At 46.9% G+C, this 21,580-nt stretch overlaps 2 protein-coding genes across 3 annotated transcripts in view; both read right to left on the reverse strand.

Moving 5' to 3' along the window:
* Positions 1-1,207: 1,207 nt before the first annotated feature.
* MTERF4 (mitochondrial transcription termination factor 4) lies at positions 1,208-5,646 on the reverse strand. Its single transcript, XM_036422369.2, has 4 exons — positions 5,568-5,646; positions 4,152-4,647; positions 2,380-2,564; positions 1,208-1,812 (listed from the first exon to the last, which is right to left on the reverse strand). Exons 1-4 carry the CDS (start codon positions 5,586-5,588, stop codon positions 1,450-1,452), a joined length of 1,065 nt encoding a protein of 354 aa, XP_036278262.1. The 5' UTR covers positions 5,589-5,646; the 3' UTR covers positions 1,208-1,449.
* Positions 5,647-10,289: 4,643 nt separating this feature from the next.
* PASK (PAS domain containing serine/threonine kinase) overlaps positions 10,290-21,580 on the reverse strand; it is a 29,831-nt gene continuing 18,540 nt past the window's right edge. For both annotated transcript variants that reach the window (XM_045575215.1, XM_036422361.2), the window contains exons 13-18: positions 18,702-18,827; positions 18,461-18,595; positions 15,598-15,797; positions 13,046-13,179; positions 11,369-11,515; positions 10,290-10,789 (exon numbers count right to left, since the gene is read on the reverse strand). In XM_045575215.1, coding sequence (XP_045431171.1) covers positions 10,659-10,789; positions 11,369-11,515; positions 13,046-13,179; positions 15,598-15,797; positions 18,461-18,595; positions 18,702-18,827 — 873 coding nt within the window. In that variant the 3' untranslated portion in view covers positions 10,290-10,658. The remainder of the gene's footprint in view (positions 10,790-11,368; positions 11,516-13,045; positions 13,180-15,597; positions 15,798-18,460; positions 18,596-18,701; positions 18,828-21,580) is intronic.

Genomic DNA, 21,580 nt, shown 5'->3' on the forward strand with positions numbered 1-21,580 from the left:
TGAATTCCCTGTGAAAATAAAGCTCAAGTCTGCCAACTGCAATCCAGTGCACAGGGCAAGGAACTCTCTTTTAAAACTGACTATTTACTTTCTTTCTAAATAGAAATACAACAAATGTAAGCCCATTTAAAACCTGAGGTTCTCATGAGCCGATACGGTCATACTTTGGGGACCCAGAGAGCTGTTTCTCCACCTCAGCCAGCAACATTAGGGCTGGTCATTGTGTGTGGACTGTCCTGTGCATGGCAGGGCATTTGACAGCAGCCCCGGCCTCAAGCCATTGGGTCCCAACTGCTCCTTTTCCTGGTCCTAACAACCAAAAATGTCCCCAGATGTTCCCTGGGTCAGGATGGCCCCTGGTGAGAATAGGGCCCAACAGAGGATTTTCACATGGTCTGCAGGAAAGAGCTGGGAGCCTAATGGTTCTAAGTGCTGCCAGCCTAAACTCTGGTCACATCACCAAAATTGTTCCCTGCAGAATCAGCCCAAAGAAGGGGTTCCCCGGACATCCTAAGATGTACCCACCCTCCCCCATCATAGAGCTCATGCCCTCAGGTCTGGGTCTCTGATCCAATGCTTCAAATCACTGCTTAGACCTCCTGGGTTTCCCTAAGGGCCTTCCTCCCGCTGGGTGTCACAGATCCGTGGCCCCTCGCTGTGTTCACATGCTCTTCTCCTCTGGCCTCCAAAGCCCCCTAAGAGGATGGGAGGTGGCTGGCTATATCTGCTCCATGGCTCCTTCTGTTCCGGCATGCCCCAGGTCAGCACTGCTGGCTGCTAGAGACATCAGGCCCTGACATGACCCGCTAGCCATGAGCAGGCATGAAAGCCGAATTCCCTGAGGTCAGAGCCAGGGCCTGCTCCTCACAAGAGAGAGAAGTGCCCAGCACTGTGCTGGCAGGAAGAACCTATGCAAAATGAAGCCAAACTGACCCACTTCCCTCTACTCTGCTGTACACTGAATGCAACTATGAAATATTTTTAGATTAAAAACATGAGTACTTTTGTGGAAAACCTGCTATTTGTTTTCATAAAATAAAGTGCTATGATGTACTAAAGCCTCCCATCATTCTCATAATTGTATTTTTACCACTAGAAGGAAATGTAAAATGACAAGAACCAGAAAGGATCCTTGTCCCCCACACTGTCATGGAACATCACCCACAGCTATGACAGAGAAAATAAAACCAGATGTCAATGCACTGAGTTCCCAATTCCAACAGCTGAGAGTCAGTCTTTATTTTCAATGGAGCAGGGCTCTCCCCAGAGACCTGACAACAAATTAAACTAACCAACCTCTAACTCAGTCTGACCTACTTCTCAAGTGATCTATGATAATTTTTCATCGAAACACTAGTTTTAGAATGAAAAATGGCCTGAGAAGGTCCAAGTGAAGCTCCAAAAGCTCTGAGAGAACAAAAATGTCCTTTAATGTCTCTGGGCCTTCTATCATAGCTCCTCCTCCTCCTGGTCCTGGTCCTCCTCCTCCTCTTCCTTTTCACTAGTGCTTTCGTCACCAGACATGTGGCTCTCAGACTCCTCTTCCTCCTCCCGAGCCAGGAGCTTCTTAAAAACTTCAAACTCCTCAGCAGAAGAACAGGCTGTCCTGGACAGAAATTCAGCTTCTGAAACTCTGAGAATGTCCTTGACAAGAGGGTTGGGGATCTGCGTCTGCCCCTTCTTATCCGGGGTCTGGTACCGACCTAGGCGCTCCAGGAACGTGTGTCTCTGCCTGATCTTGGTGATGGAGTACTGCAGGAAGTCAGTCCTCACCACGTCCGAGTGCTTCACCCCCATCCTAAAGTAGGCATACTGAAGACACAGGCAGGTTAGGGTCTCAGGGCGGGTCCTCAGACACAGCGAATTCAACTGTGCAAAACCATTCAGCAAGCGCACCTAACCAACAAGACAGGGCACCCTCTGACACCCACATCTGCATGATGACTGGCAAGTTTCAAAGCATTTTCAAATTCTTGTTGCAGGAACTAAAGGGCAGGAGTTCTATTTTTCTTCAGATGGCGGAAGAAATGAATCGGAAAACATCTAGAGATTTGAACTTTTGAACTAAGTCATCATAACTGTTTACCAAAAATTTAAGACAGCTGTCATAATCATGCAAAACAGGCTCTAAAGATAGGAAGGTTTTAGCTATTTTTAAATTAGCTAATTTCAAACAGAGGCCCCACTCGGACTCTGAAAATGGGGCAGGGTTATTCACCTTTAATGCAGGAAAGCTGCGGAATCCATCTCACCTGTATGGGCGTGAGAACCAAAACGGGTTCTCTGGCCAGAGGGTATCCCATGCTTCTTACCCACAGAGCTGACCCTGCTACACTCCAGAGTCCGCTGTAGGTCCTCCAGTCACTCTGCCACTCTCACCTGGAATTTGTATTCCAGCTCATCCGGGTCCTCCCGAAGAACATAGGGACATCTGTGCAAAATCTCAGTCACTTGGTGAACCGTGAAAAGGCACTTCTCCCTGAGCACCTTGACGATGCGGTCAATGTCCCGCTGATGCATGGTGAGAACTTCGGGGCAACAGTAAAGCACCCTCTTTAGTTTCCCTGCAGAACACAAAAAGGATATTGCAGAAAAGGGGACTAGCTGTGCCCACGTCAAGCCAGCATTTCAAAATGAACACGGACACCTCCCAAACAGGTGCCAGCCTCCGAGATCTTCCCAACAGTGCCACCGAAGTGGGGAACCAGAACAGCCCATCACCCCGCTGATACCCTCATTCCTCAGACTGGACAACCCTTCCTCTCTTCCTGGCATTCCTGCCTCCTTCTGGCTTTTCAGCTGAAAGGTGCCTACTTCATATTCTAGGTCTCCTTCTGCCCTCCTCACTTAGAAAAGAATTTCCCAAAGACTGACTGGAAAAGTCAGACAGTAAGATGGGACAGTAGTGTCCCCTAAGTGGGGGCTTTGAGAAGGGGGTTTCTTCCACAGTAAAAGTCACGGAAAGATGATCCATGACAATATTTAATGAGGTAACTGCACAAACACAACTATTGATTCTGAGTTAGTGAGAAGACCATATATTTTATCCAAACTGGGGCACTTTAAGTGAAAGAGGCCTTAGTAACTGTTTTAGGATAAATGTATAAATCGAAACTGCCCTAGAATTGGGGCATATAGTGTCCCATGGTCAGTTGGAAAAAATTAACACCAGGAACTTAAAATCACTTATGTAAACTGTTAATTAAAATCTTCCTAACAGTTGAGTTCGTCACTGCCTTGAAAAAATGGTCACGAATGACTTTCAGAAGTTTAGACTTTATCTTTGCAGCTTAAAGCTGTGCTGAGCTTGCCAATTTATGTAACAGCGCATAAGGCATTAAGTTTAGCCTATCAGATTACAGTAAACCAGTTATTAGTTAAGAGAAATACATAGGCTGTCTTTTGTTCATCTTCTAGAAGAGGCCTATTGAGATCCTTTGAAATATTGAATCCACAAACCTTTTCTCCCCCAACAAGATCTTACCAGTAAGAGTCAAGAATGAAAAATAAAATAAAGTAAAAAAATAAATTAATTAAAATATAAAATAGTGGAATTCCTGTTGTCAAATTGGAGACCCTTGTGGGCCTCCAGCCCCCCTTCTCCAGAGGCCCATAAAAAGATCCAACGAACTTCTAGGATTCTGGAGGCATAAAACCTGATGGGGGTGAGGGTAGTGTCTGGAGGAGACAGCCACTCCACCAGCTTCCCAAGAATCTGGAAAGATCTCATGTTCCACAGTATGTCAAGACACCCAGCTGGAACCCACTCTTTACAGGGGACTGTTAAGACTCTGGCTTTACATCATACAGATACAAAGCATTAAGTCCACATCCAGTTATTTAAACATCAAAGGCTACAAATGCCCACTTATACAACATCACCGATTAGCAGCTATCTGCTGAGCATGCATCATGTGCCCACCACTGTTCTAGATGCCGAGTCCCCAAGGTGAACAATCCAGACAAGAGTCCCTGCCTGTCATTCAATCCCCTCTTCCTTCCTGCAATGCCTACTGCCTCACCTCCAAACCAAATCACACATTCCTTTCAAGAACTTTCCCCCAGAAAACTCCCTAAAGCCATCTCACCTAGGCTATTTGTATTCCAGCTCAGAATGACTCAGCACTATATATAGAGCCCACACTTTGTACCTTCTCCAATCCCAAGTTTTCGAAGGTAACTGGAGCGCTTCTCCATCTGCATTACAGGCAGTTTCAATAACTGAGGGCTTTTCTTCAAGATCACGCACACAGGCTCTGGATTCACACCCAAGAGTATTAGCTTTGAGGTGATGCCCAGCAACTGTTGAGGGTGGGGACCTGGTTGTATACTGAGCAATTCTTGGACATGGACATCAGTGAAACCCATGTCCAGGAGGGAACTGATGACCACCTCTCGCTCCAAGGACCCTCCATCCACAGGAGCCCTCTGCTTCTCAAGGCACTGAGTAAGGCTTGTCCTGCACTCTGGTTCCTGCACACACTTCCTGGGTTGGACATGGGGTGAACCCTCAAAGGCCCCTTCACTGGAGGCTGTGGTCAGTTTACGCAGCAAGGAAGCCGTTGCCCTTTTCTGTTCTCCAAAGTGAGGCGTGTGCCTAGCGATGCCAGCCCAGGAGAGGGGGATCAGGCGGTGCCAATCCAAAACCTGTAAAATGTAATACAAAAGGGAGTCACTTCCTCACCACTCCGTGTAATGGGGACCCACAGGGCTGGTGAGCAGAGTCCCACACAAACATAACAGATTTTGTAAGAAATCTGCAAAATCATACCTGCACTTTAAAAACCTAGAAGAGGTTCACACATAGAGAACAGAGTCAAACAGTCTCTATTAGCTTCTGCTGCCACAACTGAGAGGACAGCGGCAGGGAGGACAGGAGAGAACTAGTTAAAGGCCACCTGGTCAAGTTTAGAGGAGGGCTTTTCCTCTTATCTGCTAAGGGTCAATGCCTGGGGGCTCACAAATTTAACTCACAATAGTCAGATTAACAGGAAGAAAAAAGCATCCAAGTTTCTTAATATGTATATGGAACCTATGGCGGCCTCAGTCCCAGATGTTTCTGCTTTGTGGTGAGAGAAAATCCGACGAAGCTTCTCCCTGCATCTGCTGAATCTCAAAAGCCTTTAGTTTGAAACAATTTTCGTGCCAACTCTGGAGGGCGGAGCTAGAGCACCCACTCCTGAAATCTGGATCTCATACTAGTCTCCAAGATTCACGTAGCAACAACATACATTCCGCAAAGCAACCCTGTTGTGTATTACGTAACCTGTCAGCCAACTCGCGTACCGAATAGCTCGTTTGCTTCAGAAACCTTCAGCGGTTCTGTGGGCTAAGAGCAAACGCAGCACGTCACCGGGCACCGAGGACTCTGCAGTAAGTCGCCTCTCCCGGCTTCCCTTCTCTCCCAGCCACCGGCCCAGCTGCTGCCTCCACGGAGCCGAAGCGGCCCCCGGTCAGCGGGCACCGGCTTCCCTGAAAGGCTCAGGCTGCAAGATGCCACGGGCTGTCATGAAACAGCCGGCCCCGCCCGCGGCCCGCGAAAAGCCCGGCTCCCCGCGCAACCTCACCTGCCGGCTGAGCGCCGCCATAGCCAGAAAGCGGCGACGCGACTCCTGCGCCGGAAGCAGAGCCTCAGCGTTCCGCCACTTCCGCCCTCCCCGGTCCTGTGCTTCCGCCCTCCCCCTTACTAGCGAGAGAGGGAGGAAATGCGTTCCGCCTTAGCCCTTGCCAGGATGAGTTCTGGCGCCCCGAAACCGCGGTCCTCTGCCGCTTTCTGCCCCTCCCAGGAGTTCAGAATGTCCCGGAGCTGCAGACGGGCCACGTGCTGTGCTGCTGTCTCATGAGCAAGAGCCTCCCCAGCCGTGAACGTAGCGGGACAAGGTGACCCCAACAAGCATGTAGCCAGGCAATGATGTTTAAGATTTTTGTGTGAAAATCTGCGTTCAGCATGAATGTTGAGGACACACACACACACACACACTAAAGATGGTAGGTATATACCAGAGATGTCTAGTCTCCAGAGAAACTACAGAAGTCCAGTTTTCAAGGAATAGGACGCAGGAACTGCAGCACATTTCCCCTTAGAAACACAACCCTAGCCACTAAGGTCTGGTTTCCTCTTAGGATGAAAGCCAGTCATGTTTCAGCCGAACTTGTTGCTAAACAAAATACTTGCCCAGCAGGCCGGGTTATGGGCCATCAGCCTGAACCACCACAGCGGGGCTAGGTTAGAGTGATGAGGGAAATAAGACATTTGGGGGGACGACCTGACTCTGTAACCCTATTGCACATTCCTGCTAGCCTATACTCTAGTCACTGTCCCTTCCTTAATTATCTGGTCTTCCAAGACCTGTTACTCTCATTTTACAGAGGCCATAGCCATGAACAATACACAATCCCCAGAGGGGGTTATCAGTGCTGGTGCCAGGCCAGGCCTTTTGGTGTGGTCTCACAGCCCCCATCCCAACACACTGGGCTTTTTGCAAAGCCTTCAAAAGTTCCAGAAGTATGATCCATATATGGGGGACAAAGAACCCAAAGGGTATAAAGAAAAAGCTTCCCCCATATTGGCTTACTCAGAATTTGGAAATAGGCTCCCGAATCACGGTACTGATACATCTGGAAATAAATGGGTTTTTCCTGTGTCTCTGGGTATTCCTGTGTATTTTTCAGTCCCCTGGTAAATTCTGTAACAAGAGCACATGCCCACAGTCCTGGGTCTGAAGAACTCTATACACCACATAGGAGAAGATGCAAGTTGTTTCAAAAAACTGACATCGCCATAGATAAAGACATGGGAGAAGGTGAGGCAGGCTGGTTCCAGGACAGGCAACAGAGTCCAGAGGAAGAGTATGGGCAACAGTATGGAAAAATTACACACCTGGGGGGCAGTGGCACCTGGCACTCAGGAATGTGAACCATCTTTTGATGTTTTTGCCCTGCTGTTAACTGATTAACTTCTTATCTCTTCCTTCCACCCTCTGGCCACTGTAGTTAATTCAGGTGTGGAGGAAAGGGGCCACATGCTAACCTGACAAGCTCAGGGAAGGCTTGCATGGCAGTCTTGCAAACTCAGAGACCTAAAGTAACCACAAAGGATGGTCTGAAATTAAACTTTAATTAGAAGCAGTTATGGTAGATAGTTACGTCCTAGGATGGTATCTTCACTGACAAGGTCAACCTTTACCTTAACTGAGCCTATGTGTCTTTCTGCATCTATAACAACATACCCTTAAAATGTCTGGGTAACTTGTAACTTCCCTTTTTCTGGACCCCTTAGGGAACAACTTAATGTGCTGGGCGCCAGGACAGATACCACAAATCCCTTATTATGTTAATTGTTCCTGTACCCGCCTAAGTATGTATCTATCATTTTACTTTTTTTTAATATATTTTATTGATTTTTCACAGACAGGGAGAGATATAGAGAGATAGAAACATCGATGAGAGAGAAACATCGACCAGCTGCCTCTTGCACACCCCCTACTGGGGATGTGCCTGCAACTCAGGTACATGCCCTTGACCAGAATCGAACCTGGGACCTTTCAGCCCGCAGACCAACGCTCTACCACTGAGCCAAACCGGTTTCGGCTCATTTTACTTTTTATCCAATCCCAGGCCCCCTTGCCCCTGTGCTTTCTCCCGCCTCTCTAGTCTATCACCAATGGATTTCATATAACCTACCTACATCCCTTTCCTTTGATTGCAATGTATAAATACAGATGTAACCCACCATTCTCCGGAGCATTATCTCAATTCATTGAGGTTCTGTTTCCCAGCATATGTCAACCATTTGGCTCAAATAAACTCACAAAAAATTCTTTATAGGTTTCAATTTTTTTTTTTTTACGTTAACACAGGACATCTTAGAATTTTCTCCTTGTCACTATATTCATTCTAAATTTCTTATCTAGACTTGTAGTTATTCAGGTATAGAGCCTACGCATCTTTCCAAAGAGTAGTTGTGAAAGAGAACAAAACCAGTGTGCTCTCCTAACTGCCTAAATCCCAATCCTAAGACCCAAATCTTAGTTTAAAAGCATTTCTTCATGTTTTATCTACTTGTTTGTGAGCTAAGAAAAGGTATTTGATTCTTACATGGATACATTTTACAAAGTACCTGCTCTGTGCTAGGCACTGGGCTGAGTGTTAAAACATATCTTTTTGGACAATGACTTTACAAAAAAAAAAAAAAAAAAAAAAAAAGGAAGGTTAATCTTTCTTCTTTAAAACACTCATCTATTAGCATCTCAAAATAAATTATGGCCAAAACTGGTTTGGCTCAGTGGATAGAGCGTCAGCCTGTGGACTGAAAGATCCCAAGTTCGATTCCGGTCAAGGGCATGTACCTTGATTGCGGGCATATCCCCGGTAGGGGGTGTGCAGGAGGCAGCTGGTCGATGTTACTCTCTCATCGATGTTTCTAACTCTCTATCTCTCTCCCTTTCCTCTTTGTAAAAAAAAAAAAAAATCAATAAGTATATATTTTTAAAAAATTAAATTATGGTAATGCTTTTATGCCCAAAGCCTAAAAAAATCCTGTTTGCAACCGCCACCCTGGAAAGAATCAAGGAATCTAAGCAGTTCTCCAGCTCTAAAAATAAAGGGACAGGAACTGAGGTGCAGGAACTGCTCTAAAGGTCCACAGCATCTTCATCCTGTTCTGAAAATTTTGTTTACTGGATTCATAGTTGGGACATGGACAGGAAAATGTGTCAGCCTCATACTCAGAACTTTTCTACCAGGATTCTTTCTGCAAAGACCATTCATTCAAACCTTCTACTTCCATAAAGTCAGACGGAATCATTTTTTCTTGAAGGAAGAGTTCTTGGAGAGGAAGGACTTTGCATTATAAGCCCACTGCACACCTGTCTGAAGAAAATATTAGGTAATTTCTTTTGTTAGAAGCATTATAAACACTCCAAGGATAAATTTTGGGGGGTTTTCCCACTCTTGTTGACAGTTCTTAGAACATAAAGAAACTCATTTCAATTCTGAAGAGTAAACATCGCTAGCTTTTTCCTACATACTTTAAAAAAATAAACTTCTAGCCGAAACCGGTTTGGCTCAATGGATAGAGCGTCGGCTTGGGGACTGAAGGAGCCCGGGTTCGATTCCAGTCAAGGGCATGTACCTTGGTTGCGGGCATATCCCCAGTAGGGGGGGGTGCAAGAGGCAGCTGATCAATGACTCTCTCATATTGATGTTTCTAACTCTCTATCTCTCTCCCTTCCTCTCTGTACAAAAATCAATAAAATATATTTTAAAAAAATAAATAAACTTCTAAAAGCCCTGCCTTTCCTGGCCCTGGTGGAAGAGAGGAACCCATCAGTGTTTTGTGATGGCAGGAAGTCTAGGGCAGCACTTTCTAAAGGAATAAGATAGCCCAGTTGAGTGTTGACCCAGGAACCAGTTGATTCCAGGTCAGGGCATATGCCTCGGTTGTGGGCTCAATCCCAGTGGACACACACACACACACACACACACAAATAAAATCAATTATTCTCATCATTGATGTTTTTATCTCTTACCTCCCTTCCTCTCTGAAATCAATAAAACTATTTTAAAAAAATAAATACATGAGCAGATAGTGAAATCCTATATCCTAGTAGTTGAAAATAAAGTGAATTGTCATCTGAGTGTTCTAAAATATTAACACAGTGAGTGGTTCCTAAATGAGCACTAGAAACTGAGCACAGGAACACTGCAGGCAGCCTGGCCCCCAAATGCCTTCCTGAGTGCTCTGGACAGGAGGAGCTTTGGAACCTGCAGAAAGCAGTGACGTAGGAGAAAGAGGTGGAGAGTCTTGAGTTTTTCCCTGCTATCTCAGTGTGGTGCCCCTGACCAATCCCTCCCCTCCCCACAGATAATAAATAGAGGCTAGATTTCATGTGTTTGACTAGCTGATTGTTTCAGAGAGGCACTGGGACCTGAGCAATGGTAGAACAGTGACAGTCAGGGCTGGATGCCCGCACATCACTGAAGAGGGGGGACCTGGACTATCCGGCTGCAGGACGTCTGTGGGTACTGGGCAGGGCGGCGTTGTGGGTGAACAGCAGAGTCCTGCTGCAGAGCCCACTCTACATCAGAGCCCGGACAGACAGTGAGCCAACTCTAACAAGCTGTGCATGGACACAAGGGAAGTGTCTGAGAACTTACTCTCAGCCTCCTCAGACTAAGCAAGCTGAAGAGCTCCCCACCCAGGAAGAAACCCCCCCAAACTGTCTGAAGGTGAACCTCTTGCCAGTGCTCCCCACACTGGCATTGTACAAGAATTCATACAGTCCAAGTCAGTGTAATTTTTATGAACAAAATTGCTTTAATTTGGAAAATGTTCAAGGAAATAAATTAATGAAATACCCTGGTCATCAGTTCTATAAATTCTACCTATCAGATAAGCATAGACTGAGTTTGAGGAGACAAAACATATGAATATATACAGAAGTAAGAAAGAATTTGAAAATGCTTTTATGCTTTTCAGAAGTTCACAGATTCAAAATCCTTTCATAGTATGAAACTCTATTGAACTCTAGAGTGTTTTTCCAAGGACGTGAAAAAAACGAACTCCCTGTCTATTTTATAAACCTAAAATAATATAGCACCACTGGCTTTTGTTCTAGCATTTATCAAATTCACATGAGCTTTTAGATGAATTGGGCTCAATCTTGAGAATTACTTGTCCTGAATGGATGGGGACTATTAGGGGGCGCCTTCAGTTCTGGATGCTGAGCCACTTCATTGGAGCTCCTGCTCTCCATCTCCAGACTCACAGTGGACAGGACTCTACTTCCTGAAGAAAAAAGACATTGTATCACATGCTAACAACACGTGATTCTCAAATACTTTGCTTCTCTCTGGATAGGAGTGAAAGACATTAAGCCTCTTCAGAACCCAACTGGCAAAGCCCTAGAGTTCCTGGACTGCTGAGGCGCTGTGGGGCTTCTACACAGAGCCATCAACACCAGCTGGACCCACCTGCTCTGCGAAGGGACCATACAGCTGCTCCTGTTTGGCTCTGCTGCCAGGAGCCTCCCTCCAGAGTATTGCACTCACTAATTGTGACCTTATCATCCCCTTCCGCCCACTCAGACCACTGCCATTGCACCTCTTAAAGCCCCAGCTCAACTCCTCTATAGGTGCCATGTCATCACAGGGTCCAGGGGTACTCCCCCACCCTCCCAGGACCACAGCCAACCTCTGAACCCTGGTGGCATTCAGGGACCTCTGAAACAGGACCAAGCCCCATTTGTTCCATAAGTGTAAATCCAGGACAGGGCAGCATGGAGTGGGAGCTACCCCGCCTCCCCAGACCCAGAGGCAGCCTGGGGAACCTCCTCACCCTATCTGGTTCATAGGTCCCACCTCATACCTGGCTTATGTATTCCACACACGTCCTCCCAGGTGTAGTCTGCAAGGTTCACGGGCTGGGTAACCCAAGGGTCTGTCACCAGCTTCTCCAAGGTGGTGCGCTGCTCAGGGACAGGCTGCAGCAGCCCAGACATGAGGTTCATGAGATCTGGGGACATAAAACCCACCCTAAGCATAGTGGTCCAGGCTGGGGTCAAGTGAAGGGCATCACAAAACCATAGTCCTACCTGCCCCCAGGAGCAGCTCCAACTGGGCAGCATATGGTTTCGGAACCCCCATTTTTAACTAGCAACTCCAGGTTTTCAGCACATGGGGCCTCCAGCTGTACTTTAAGAAAGGCTACAAGAGCCATCTGTCACACTGAAATGAGAGCTTGGAGCTTGAGATCCTGCCTCCATCATTCATTATGCAGAAATCCCTAACCATGGTCTATTTTCAGGGGCTGTGACTGTGCAGATCCCAGAATGACACAGGGTGTAACAGGAAAGGGCCGCAGGAGTCCTAGGATCCAGAGATCAGCAGCACCCTACAGTCTTCTCCGGGGTCACTGGGGTCTGATTGTGACCCTCTCGAATGCACATGTTAAAGCCCTGCCCCCATGGTGTGGTAAGAGAGGGTGGGGCCTTTGGGAGGTGACCAGGGTGATTAGATGAGGCCCCATCATGGTATTGGTGCCCTTGTAAGAAAAGGCCAGAAAGCTCACTCTGTCCCTCTCTCTACCACGTGAGGATACAGAACAGGCTGCTATCTGTAAGACAGGAAGAGGCTCTCACCAGGATCTAAAAAGGCCAGTACCTGGACCTCGGACTCCCAGCCTCTAGACTGAGAAGTAAACAGTTTCTGTTTGAGCCCCCTGTCTGTGTGAGTGTCATGGCCAGCTGAGCCAACTGAGACACAGGCTTCTAACCCAAGCAAAGAATCAAGGCACAGATTTCATGCATGAAGATACTCTTTGCCTTGATACTCATAACAATAAGTGACAATTATGGAATCACAAACTGTCAAGATTGAAAGGGACTTCAGAATCCTGTGGGCCAGCTGCAGACTCAGGAAGTCCTTTCCAGCTACCAAGTCCACATCTGCCTTCCATGCTGGTCCTTACTTCAGAGGCAAATCAAGCTCACACTGCCAGCTCATGGGGCGCTCGAGGTGTGACAGACACCCCAGGCTTCCTTCCATGGGAGCTCCTGGGGCTTGAGTCCCTCCATGGTCACTGCCATGGCAAAATCCACAAGCATTAATGTCTAACTCTCAGAAGACAGATCCTGTGATCCAAAGGGGAAGCTCATAGTAATATAATCATCATGATGTTTTAAAGTCAGATCCCAATCATCCTTCTGTTCAAATCAAAGTATGAGAGGAATGGCCCAGCCTGTGTGGCCCAGTGGTTGAGCACTGACCCATGAACCAGAAAGTCACGGTTTGATTCCCAGTCAGGACACATGCCCGGGTGGCAGGCTCAATCCCCAGAAGAGAACATGTAGGAGGCAACTGATCAATAACTTTCTCTCATTATTGATGTTTCTACCTGTCTCTCTTCCTCTCTAAAATCAATAAAAACATATAATGATTAAAAAACAAAGTATGAGAGAAATGGAAAGAAGGTGAGGCCATCAGCTCCGATAAAGGTTCTGGGATACAGAAGGTAGGGAGGGATGCCGGCTACAGCCCTGCTCACCTTCCGACACCAAGTACGGGGGGTTTATTGCAGCTTCCAGGGTCTCCTCCAGCTCACAGAAGGGGTTCTCCTCAAAGATGAGCGTGTACAGCGTGACTCCCAGGGACCACATCTCTAGCTCCGGACCCTTGTAACTGACAGAAGACAACACTCATGGTACACAGCAGCTCAGTCAGGAGTGTGAGCCCAAGTCCCCAGTCACCCAAGATGGTGCCCAGTGAGGTCTGACATGCTCCCGACCACATCCTCAATATCCGGCACATCTGCTCCGGTCAAGTACCACTCTGTGCCAGGAGAGGGAGAAGACACAAAGCCATGGTGCTCGGGCAGCTGAGAGACTAATTCAGGAGACAGAATGCCCACCAGTGGATGGGACAATATACAATACATGGCACAAGGGATCAGAGACAGCATTCTTTTAGGGGTGTGGGGGACTTCCCAGTGGAGATGGACAGAAGGCACAGCAGAGTGCAAGGCAGCAGAGCCATGGGGAACCACAGGCAGTTCCAGAACAGAATGGTGTTCTCTTCAGAGATGGCAGAGAGTAGATTTGGGCTGCAGGTCATACAGCCTCTGTCGCTACCCTTTCTCTCTGTCATGGCAGCACAGCAGCTACAGACATAAATAAGCCAATCCACGTGGCTGTGTGCCAATGAAGCTTTATAAAAACAAGTGGTGGGCAGATATGGCCCAAGACCATAGTTTGCTGAAAATTTCGAGTGGACAGACATGAAAATGAGAGAGGAAGCAAAGCTCCTGAAGATAGGATCTAGAATCAAAGCTCAGAAGTCTTTTGGTCCATGAGATGGGAGAAGCACCCAGGGATAGACAGAGCTCGGAGGACACCCGCAGCCCAGCTGGGGAGGAAGGAGCAGAAATGATTCTGGGTGGGGCCACCAGGAGAAAGTAGGAGGATGGCTCCCTGGGGCGGGAGGCATGGGGTGAGAGTGGGGCAGACAAGCTACCCACCAGCACATTCATGGTTCTGTGGACACAAAGACCCCTCCAACACTGATATCATGACGGGCACCACAGGACAACAGCCACTGGTATTCTGGGGTGCCAGGGTAACCAAATTATATCTTCTTTTTTTTTTTTTTTTTTTAATATATTTTATTGATTTTTTACAGAGAGGAGGGAGAGAGATAGAAACATCAATGAGAGAAAGTCATCGATCAGCTGCCTCCTGCACGCCCCCTACTGGGGATGTGCCCGCAACCAAGGTACATGCCCTTGACCGGAATCGAACCTGGGGCCCTTCAGTCCACAGGCCAAGGCTCTATCCACTGAGCCAAACCGGTTTCGGCCAAATTATATCTTAAAGGCTCTTCGTGGATGATCTCTCCCTGCCCCCTGCCTACCCCCCCGCCCAAGTATGTCATTGTCTGTGGCTCTGGATGTGCACAGAGGTGACAGGGAGATGATTTATTTAGCGCCCCCCCCCCCCTTCTGCTGTGGACAAAAAACCTGGTCGTTCTGCTCTCAGGGCCTGCCTGGTGTGTGGATCAGGAAGGTAGCAGACTCCACGTGAGCATCCTGCAGTCCTCTCTCCCTGACTCTGAAATGAAACGTGATCTGAGGAGACACTGTGACAGAGTGCCGGCCAATGCCAGGGGATTTCTGGGAGCCTGAGGCATTTCACAGAGACAGCATAAGTGCCCATAAGCAAATGCTCCAGATTCAGGCCACCTGGGTTCTAATTTGGCTCCGACCAGATCTGGCTGAATGTTCCACACGCCTGTCTCATGAGAACAGGACCAGAGGCGGGCTCTGAGAGTGTGGCACAGCACTGCAGGGAGGCCCACACAACACTGACAGTCACAGGCACCTGCAGATACAGTCTCCCTAAACCTCTGACATATGTGTAGGTGATGCAGGAAAATACCTGCATCACCTACACACAAGTCCACTTCAGTCCACAAAATAAGTCCACTTCAGTACTAGTACTAGTATATGTGGATGACATGAAAATCCGTGTGTATGAAGCAGACAATACTGAGAACTATTTGCACTCAAGTCCCAGCAACACCTGAGCAATAATCACTGTTCTCTGCTCTCCTGAGTTATCAAGAGCAGGCTCTGCTCAGGCTGCCCCAAAGCTCCTAGGCTTCCCAAGCAGACACCAGTGCAGCCTGCACCCCCAGTAAGACACAACAGCACCTCCAGCCAAGGTGCTGTGTTGGCACGGTGCTGCCTCAGCTCTGCCTCTGTTACTGATTTCCTGATGTATCAATGGCAGCCCAACAAATTTTATGGGAACAATTATTGCTGTCATCAAAATAAGCCCAAACAAGACTTCTCTTTGCTTATTTGGAAAGTCATATCTTTTGGGATTCCTTTATCTTTTTAACTTTTAATAGTGTAAAACTGCACACATAAACAGAAGTTGAGGAATTAATATAGAGAATCCTGTACTCATTGTCCAGCTTCCATGGTCAACCTTCCTTCCTTTGTCCATTTGCCCATTTTCCAAATATCATCCTTTATCTCTCATCATACATTTTCCCTGCCTAAAATTCACAGATGATGAGGCCACGTGGTGTAATACGTACGGATTCCCCATGAGAACTTCAGGCGCACAGTACTCGATTGTCCCACAGAAGGTGTAGAACAGTTTGCCCCTTTCCAAGTAGGCAGCGGAGCCGAAGTCTATGAGCTTAATGGTGAAGTCCTCGGCAATGACAATGTTCTCATCCTTGATGTCCCGGTGAAGGATGCTCTTTGAGCGGAGATATCCCACTGCCGACACCACCTGAAACCAAGAGACCACAGGGATTTTTACAAAGCAGTTCACTCTAAACTCACATTTAAAATAAGGACCGACAAGCAAAACAGAAAACAACAACAAAGGGGGGGGGAAAGTTCTCTAACTCGTGATGAAACAGTGTCAGGAAAGACCACTGGATGCTACAGACACAACCCGACCAACACGGAGGTAGAACGCTTCCAGGCAGTGTGCTCACCACGGCTGGCACACGCCTCCCCGACTAACAGCAAATGAGAACATATTACTTTTAAAACTGTACCACTGTATTGTGACATGGACACAACAAAAGATCTGCCCTCTTCTCACATTTTTAAGTACAAGACAGCATCGTGGCCACAGATAGCAGGCCAAGCCGCAGACCACAGGGCTCCTCACCTACATCACCGATACCATGACTTCCGCTGCCCGCTTTCCTCCCACACAAATTCTTATGTCCTCTCTCTCTCTCTGTGCTACTGACAAAAACTTCCCAGCAGACATCCACTCACACACCGACCCACGCCATGACCATCTTGGGAGGAAAGAAAGACCACAAGCAGAAGCTACAGAGACATGTGGCAGCACTTGAATGAGCGTGGGGTGGACACTAATGGGAAGTGGCCCCAGAGAAAGCCACAGTCTGGCCGTTGGGTTCAGCAGAGTTCACACAGCAGTTTAGGAGCAGAGCTAAGAATGAAGCCACATCTCCAAACTATTCCAGGGCCCTGTGGCTTCTCAAAAAGCTGCAGCAGCCACACTGGCTACAACCCATGTGGGACTGTCAGCCACATGGACTAAGAGAAATTCCATTGGAATCAGCTAATTTCCATGAGCCCAAGGTGTTAGCCTGCACTCTGAAAGGATAGTGACTATAATACACCACTGTCCCCTGAACCTGGGATGGCCCACACTGCCCATTTGGTGACAGACACCAACAAAAGTAACTGTTTGGTAAGCTGAAGTAGATTGGTACTTTCTGGCTGCAATAAATTGGACACCAGTTGTACCATCAGCATTGTGATTTCATGGACGTAGTCAGTCACTTAGATCGTCAGACACAATACTATATTTACAAATGAGTAACTTTGAACCAGAAGCAATGGCTAATGATAGGTTAACTAACAATCATTAAATGTGTTTACTGGTATATATACATGTATGCAAACACCTACATATTTATATACTGAAACATGTATTTACAACATGCATACATATACATGAGCACACACACTTATGTTCATACACACATATCAGGGCCCAGTCAGGAAACAGACACATTTTATCTGAACAAGGAAAGTTTCATCAAGCTTATAACTACAAAGGGGTAAGAGAATCTGATCCTGGACAAAAAGTAGACCTGCTGCTAGTCCCCAGTGTCCTAGTTGCCAGGAGAACTGGTCACAGGCCCCATTCACCATCCCTCCACCCCCTAACCAAGCAGGCAGACACCGGTAACAGGCATGTATACATATTTATATATGATGATAATAGTTCTATAAAATGACTCTGTTTACTATATTATGTATATAAATTTACTAATGGGCTACAGATACTTGCTGCAAAAATTGTACATCAAATATTATAATCACCTATATCAGTAGCCCCAGAATTAACAAGTTAGGTGGCAGGGTTTTTTTAGTTTTTTTTTTTTAATATATTGATTTCAGAGAAGAAGGGAGATGGAGAGATAGAAACATCAATGATGAGAGATAATCATTGATCAGCTGCCTCCTGCACACCCCACACCAGGGATTGAGCCTGCAACCCAGGCATGTGCCCTGACCAGGAGTCGATCCTTAACCACCTGGTTCATAGGTTGACACTCAACCACTGAGTCACACCTGCCGGGCTAGGCGACAGCTTTTAACAAGTGACTACTGTTACCTCAGACAGACATTTTTTTTACCACAAACATTTCAGAAATAAATCTTCGCCATGAAGTAAAGCGGACGAGTATATGATCTTCCAACACAGTTAGAAGAGAGGTAACATTCCTTGCACAGAACCATGGTGCCTGAAACTTTAAGTAAGTGCCTCAGAAACTTAATTTCAGAAATGCAGTAACTTCTGGGAGTTTATAGCCTTGAGTAAGCAATGTCAATTCAGGGAAGTTGTCTTTAGAAATTGAGTCACCTCCAAGTGACTGTTAGTTTAAAAGCAAACCTGCCTTGTTCACATCCCTGCCCCACCCAGGACATCCTGCAACATATCGTCCCCAGGACTCCCTGCTGCACGCCTGTCCACATGCCCCTCCAGGCTGAGAGCTGCACATATGCCTTAGAGACAGGTGCTCTCTCATTTAACCTAACAGTCTCATGGAGTGGGCACCAGAATAATTGCTGCTGCACAAGTTAGCAGTGGTTTCCTGGTTGTAGGCAAAAACCCAGATCCAACCTGCAGGTTGAAGAGCTCAGTCTGACAGCTCTGTTGGCTCACTTTGAGATTGGTGTGGATAATCTATGTATGTAAATAAACTTTAATCATTAACCCTACCTCCCCAATCATTCCAGGTATCTGGACTCATCCTTCTTTTCCAACCTCACTTTTTCTACTTCAACCACAAAATTATCTTCTCAAAAACTGAAAGCTAAACTCAGAGAGGGCTGAGTGCAGCCTCCAGGACAAGGCGCCCCAGCCCACGCTCCCTACACAGCTCCGGGCCAAGTCACCTGTCGGAAGATGTAACTGGCCAATGGCTCATCCAGGATGGGGTGGTGGTCGATGAACGCAAAGAGGTCCAGGCCAGAACCGTGCTTCTCCATCACCAGCTGAAAGAAGCCCTGGTTCTCAAATATGTCCAGGACCTAGGAAGAGACAACACGGGTCCAGCACTGCCCAGATGCCTCAGACATGTTTAGGATGCTCCCGTGAGCCCCATCAGGGCGTCTCTCAAAGAGAACCACTATCCACCTTGATGATGTTGGCGTGCTCCACTCTGGACAGGATCGATATTTCCAACGTAACTTTTCCAAGTGTGGGATCCTCGATCCAACAATCTTCCAGAACCTTCTCCTTCTTAATAAACTTCACCACCACCTATGAGGAAAGCAGAGGGGAAAAGCTGCCCCGTGGGACCTGGTACCCACACTGGCTCACAGCAGCAGGCTGGACCCCCACGTTAATCCCCTGGCCCCAGGGACATGAAAGAACATGATAATGTGCCCTTGCAGCATGAGGACATGTACAGTAGGTGAATGGGACAGTGCAGAGCCCAGGGGCTGAGGAGCCACAGCCTCACTAGAAAGGGAGGCCCCAGAGACCTCAGAGCAGACACTCCCCAAAACACCCTATCTCACCCTGATTTCTCAACTGAGAACTGGATGTTCTGGGCAAGAAAATAGAACTAGATGCCTGAGAACTAGAAAATAGTCAAAAACCATCATCGACATTGATTCTGAGACTAGTCATGCTCAGCAAGGTTGATGAACACAAGATCAATATATGAAAAGTGGTGTGAGTACTTAATGAATGATAGGTAGTCCCTGAAAGTGTAATAGTAATCACAGACGTGGTCATCTCAACAGATGCTAAAAAGACAATTCATAAAACTCAACACTCACTCTTTAAAAAACAATTTAATGAACTGAAAATAAAACAAAATCTCCTCAAACAAAAGGTATCCATCAAGAAATAAAAGGGAAGGAGAAACCAAGATGGCGGCATAGGTAACACCTAACTGCAGCCTCACACAACAATTTCAAAAAAATACAACAAAAATACAAAGTGGACATTATCCAGAACTACAGGAAAGTTGGTTGACTGGAAATTCTACAACTAGAAGGAAAGAGAAAACCAAAAGGAAAATCAGAGAAGCTGTAAAAGCCTAAGGTACGGAGACATGGTGAGCACCCAGGGAGAGCACGGAGTCGGAGAGGAGGGGGCAACTGAGTGCCTGGCTGGCGTTCCCTAGCGGGAAGGAGATAAAAGCTCCAGACTGTGCTGAACCCCAGTTCCGACAGCACTGAACCCCAGTTCCGACAGCACTGAACCCCAGTTCTGGATAAGACCCTGGGGACCCAGACTCACACAGAGGGAATCTAGGCTATAAGGCGGAGTGGCGAGAGACAGTCCCGGAGGCACGCACGTTGCGTGCAGAGGATGGACTGTTGACTGTGCCACTGGATTGCCCTAACGGGAAGGAGACAAAAGCTCCGGACTGCTCTGAACCCCACTTCCAACTGCACTGAACCCCAGTTCCAAGCTCATTGGGGGAGAGACTAGACTGTCTGGTAGTGGGTGAAACTTGAAGGCACCTTTCTCTCAGAGGTGCTTGCAGTGAGTACCGAGGAACACTGAGGAACACTGAGACCCAGGAACCTCATAGGGTGGGACTGAGGGAAGCCAAGGCTGTAGGCTCCACCCTGAAACTCCGCCCCATCCAAGCTGAGCACACAGGCTTTTGCAATTTTCCAAGTCTAGTTGAAAAAGGCTGAATCCTGGCATAGACACAGTTGATTCTCACAGCCAACTGGCCTGGAGGTCAGTTCCTCCCAGTGATACCAACAACAATCAAGACTTAACTACAACAAGGCTGTACACACAGTCCACAAAGGGGTGCACCAAGAGTATCCACCTCAGGTAACTGGGAGGCAGACCCACTGAACCATACAGGACACCTTAGCACACAAAGCCAACCTACCAACTCAGGGAAGCAGCGAAAATGCCAAGACAAAGAAACAGATTACAAATGAAAGAACTGGAGGACAACAAGCAACTGGATATAGAGTTCAAAACCACGCTTATAAGGTTTTTCAAGAATTTCCTAGAAAAGGCCGATAAGATAAACGAGACCTATGAGGATATGAAAAGGGATCAACTAGAAATAAAGAATACATTGTCTGAAATAAAAAATATTATACAGAGTCCTAAAAACAGAATGGAAGATCGTAAGAATCAAGTCAAAGCTTTGGAACATAAAGAGCCAGAAGACACTCCTCTGCAGAAGCAAGAAGACAAGAGAATCCAGAAAGTTGAAGATAATGTAAGAAACCTCTGGGACAGCTTCAAGCGAACCAACATCAGAATTATGGGGGTCCCAGAAGAAGAGAGAGAGCAAGATACTGAAAACATACTGGAAGAAATAGTGACAGAAAACTTCCCCCATTTGGTGAAAGAAATAGACTTACAAGTTTAGGAAGTGCACAGAACCCCAAACAAAAGGAATCCAAAGAGGACCACACCAAGACACATCATAATTAAAATTCCAAGAGCAAAAGACAAAGAGAGAATATTAAAAGCAGCAAGAGCAAAGCAGGTAGTTACCTATAAAGGAGCACCCATACAATTGTCAGCTGATTTCTCAACAGAAACCATGCAGGCTAGACGGGAATAGCAAGAAATATTCAAGGAGCCGGGACCGGTTTGGCTCAATGGATAGAGCGTCGGCTTGGGGACTGAAGGGTCCCGGGTTCGATTCCGGTCAAGGGCATGTACCTTGGTTGCGGGCACATCCCCAGTAGGGGGTGTGCAAGAGGCAGCTGATCGATGACTCTCTCTCGTCGATGTTTCTAACTCTCTATCTCTCTCCCTTCCTCTCTGTACAAAATCAATAAAAAAAAATATATTAAAAAAAAAAAATTAAAAAAAAAAGAAATATTCAAGGAGATGAATAGCAAGAACCTACAGCCAAAAATACTCTACCCAGCAAAGCTATCACTCAGAATCGAAGGCCAGATAACGAGCTTCACAAATAAAAAAAAGCTAAAGGAGTTCATCACCACCAAACCAGAATCATATGAACTGCTGAAGGGAGTTCTTTAGGAAGAGGAAGAAAATAAAGATAAAAATTA

This window comes from Pipistrellus kuhlii, unplaced genomic scaffold, assembly GCF_014108245.1.
Source record: "Pipistrellus kuhlii isolate mPipKuh1 unplaced genomic scaffold, mPipKuh1.p scaffold_m20_p_7, whole genome shotgun sequence".
In the NCBI taxonomy this organism is placed as follows: Eukaryota; Metazoa; Chordata; class Mammalia; order Chiroptera; family Vespertilionidae; genus Pipistrellus; species Pipistrellus kuhlii.

What these genes read in the sequence shown, in the direction of transcription:
- MTERF4 (XM_036422369.2), bottom strand. Translation starts at nt 5,588, where the DNA reads ATGGCGGCGCTCAGCCGGCAG. An exon ending in TGGCGGCGCTCAGCCGGCAG is followed by an intron (nt 4,648 to 5,567) that starts GTGAGGTTGCGC and finishes TACATTTTACAG; the next exon opens with GTTTTGGATTGGCACCGCCT. An exon ending in AGCTGGAATACAAATTCCAG is followed by an intron (nt 1,813 to 2,379) that starts GTGAGAGTGGCA and finishes CTGTGTCTTCAG; the next exon opens with TATGCCTACTTTAGGATGGG.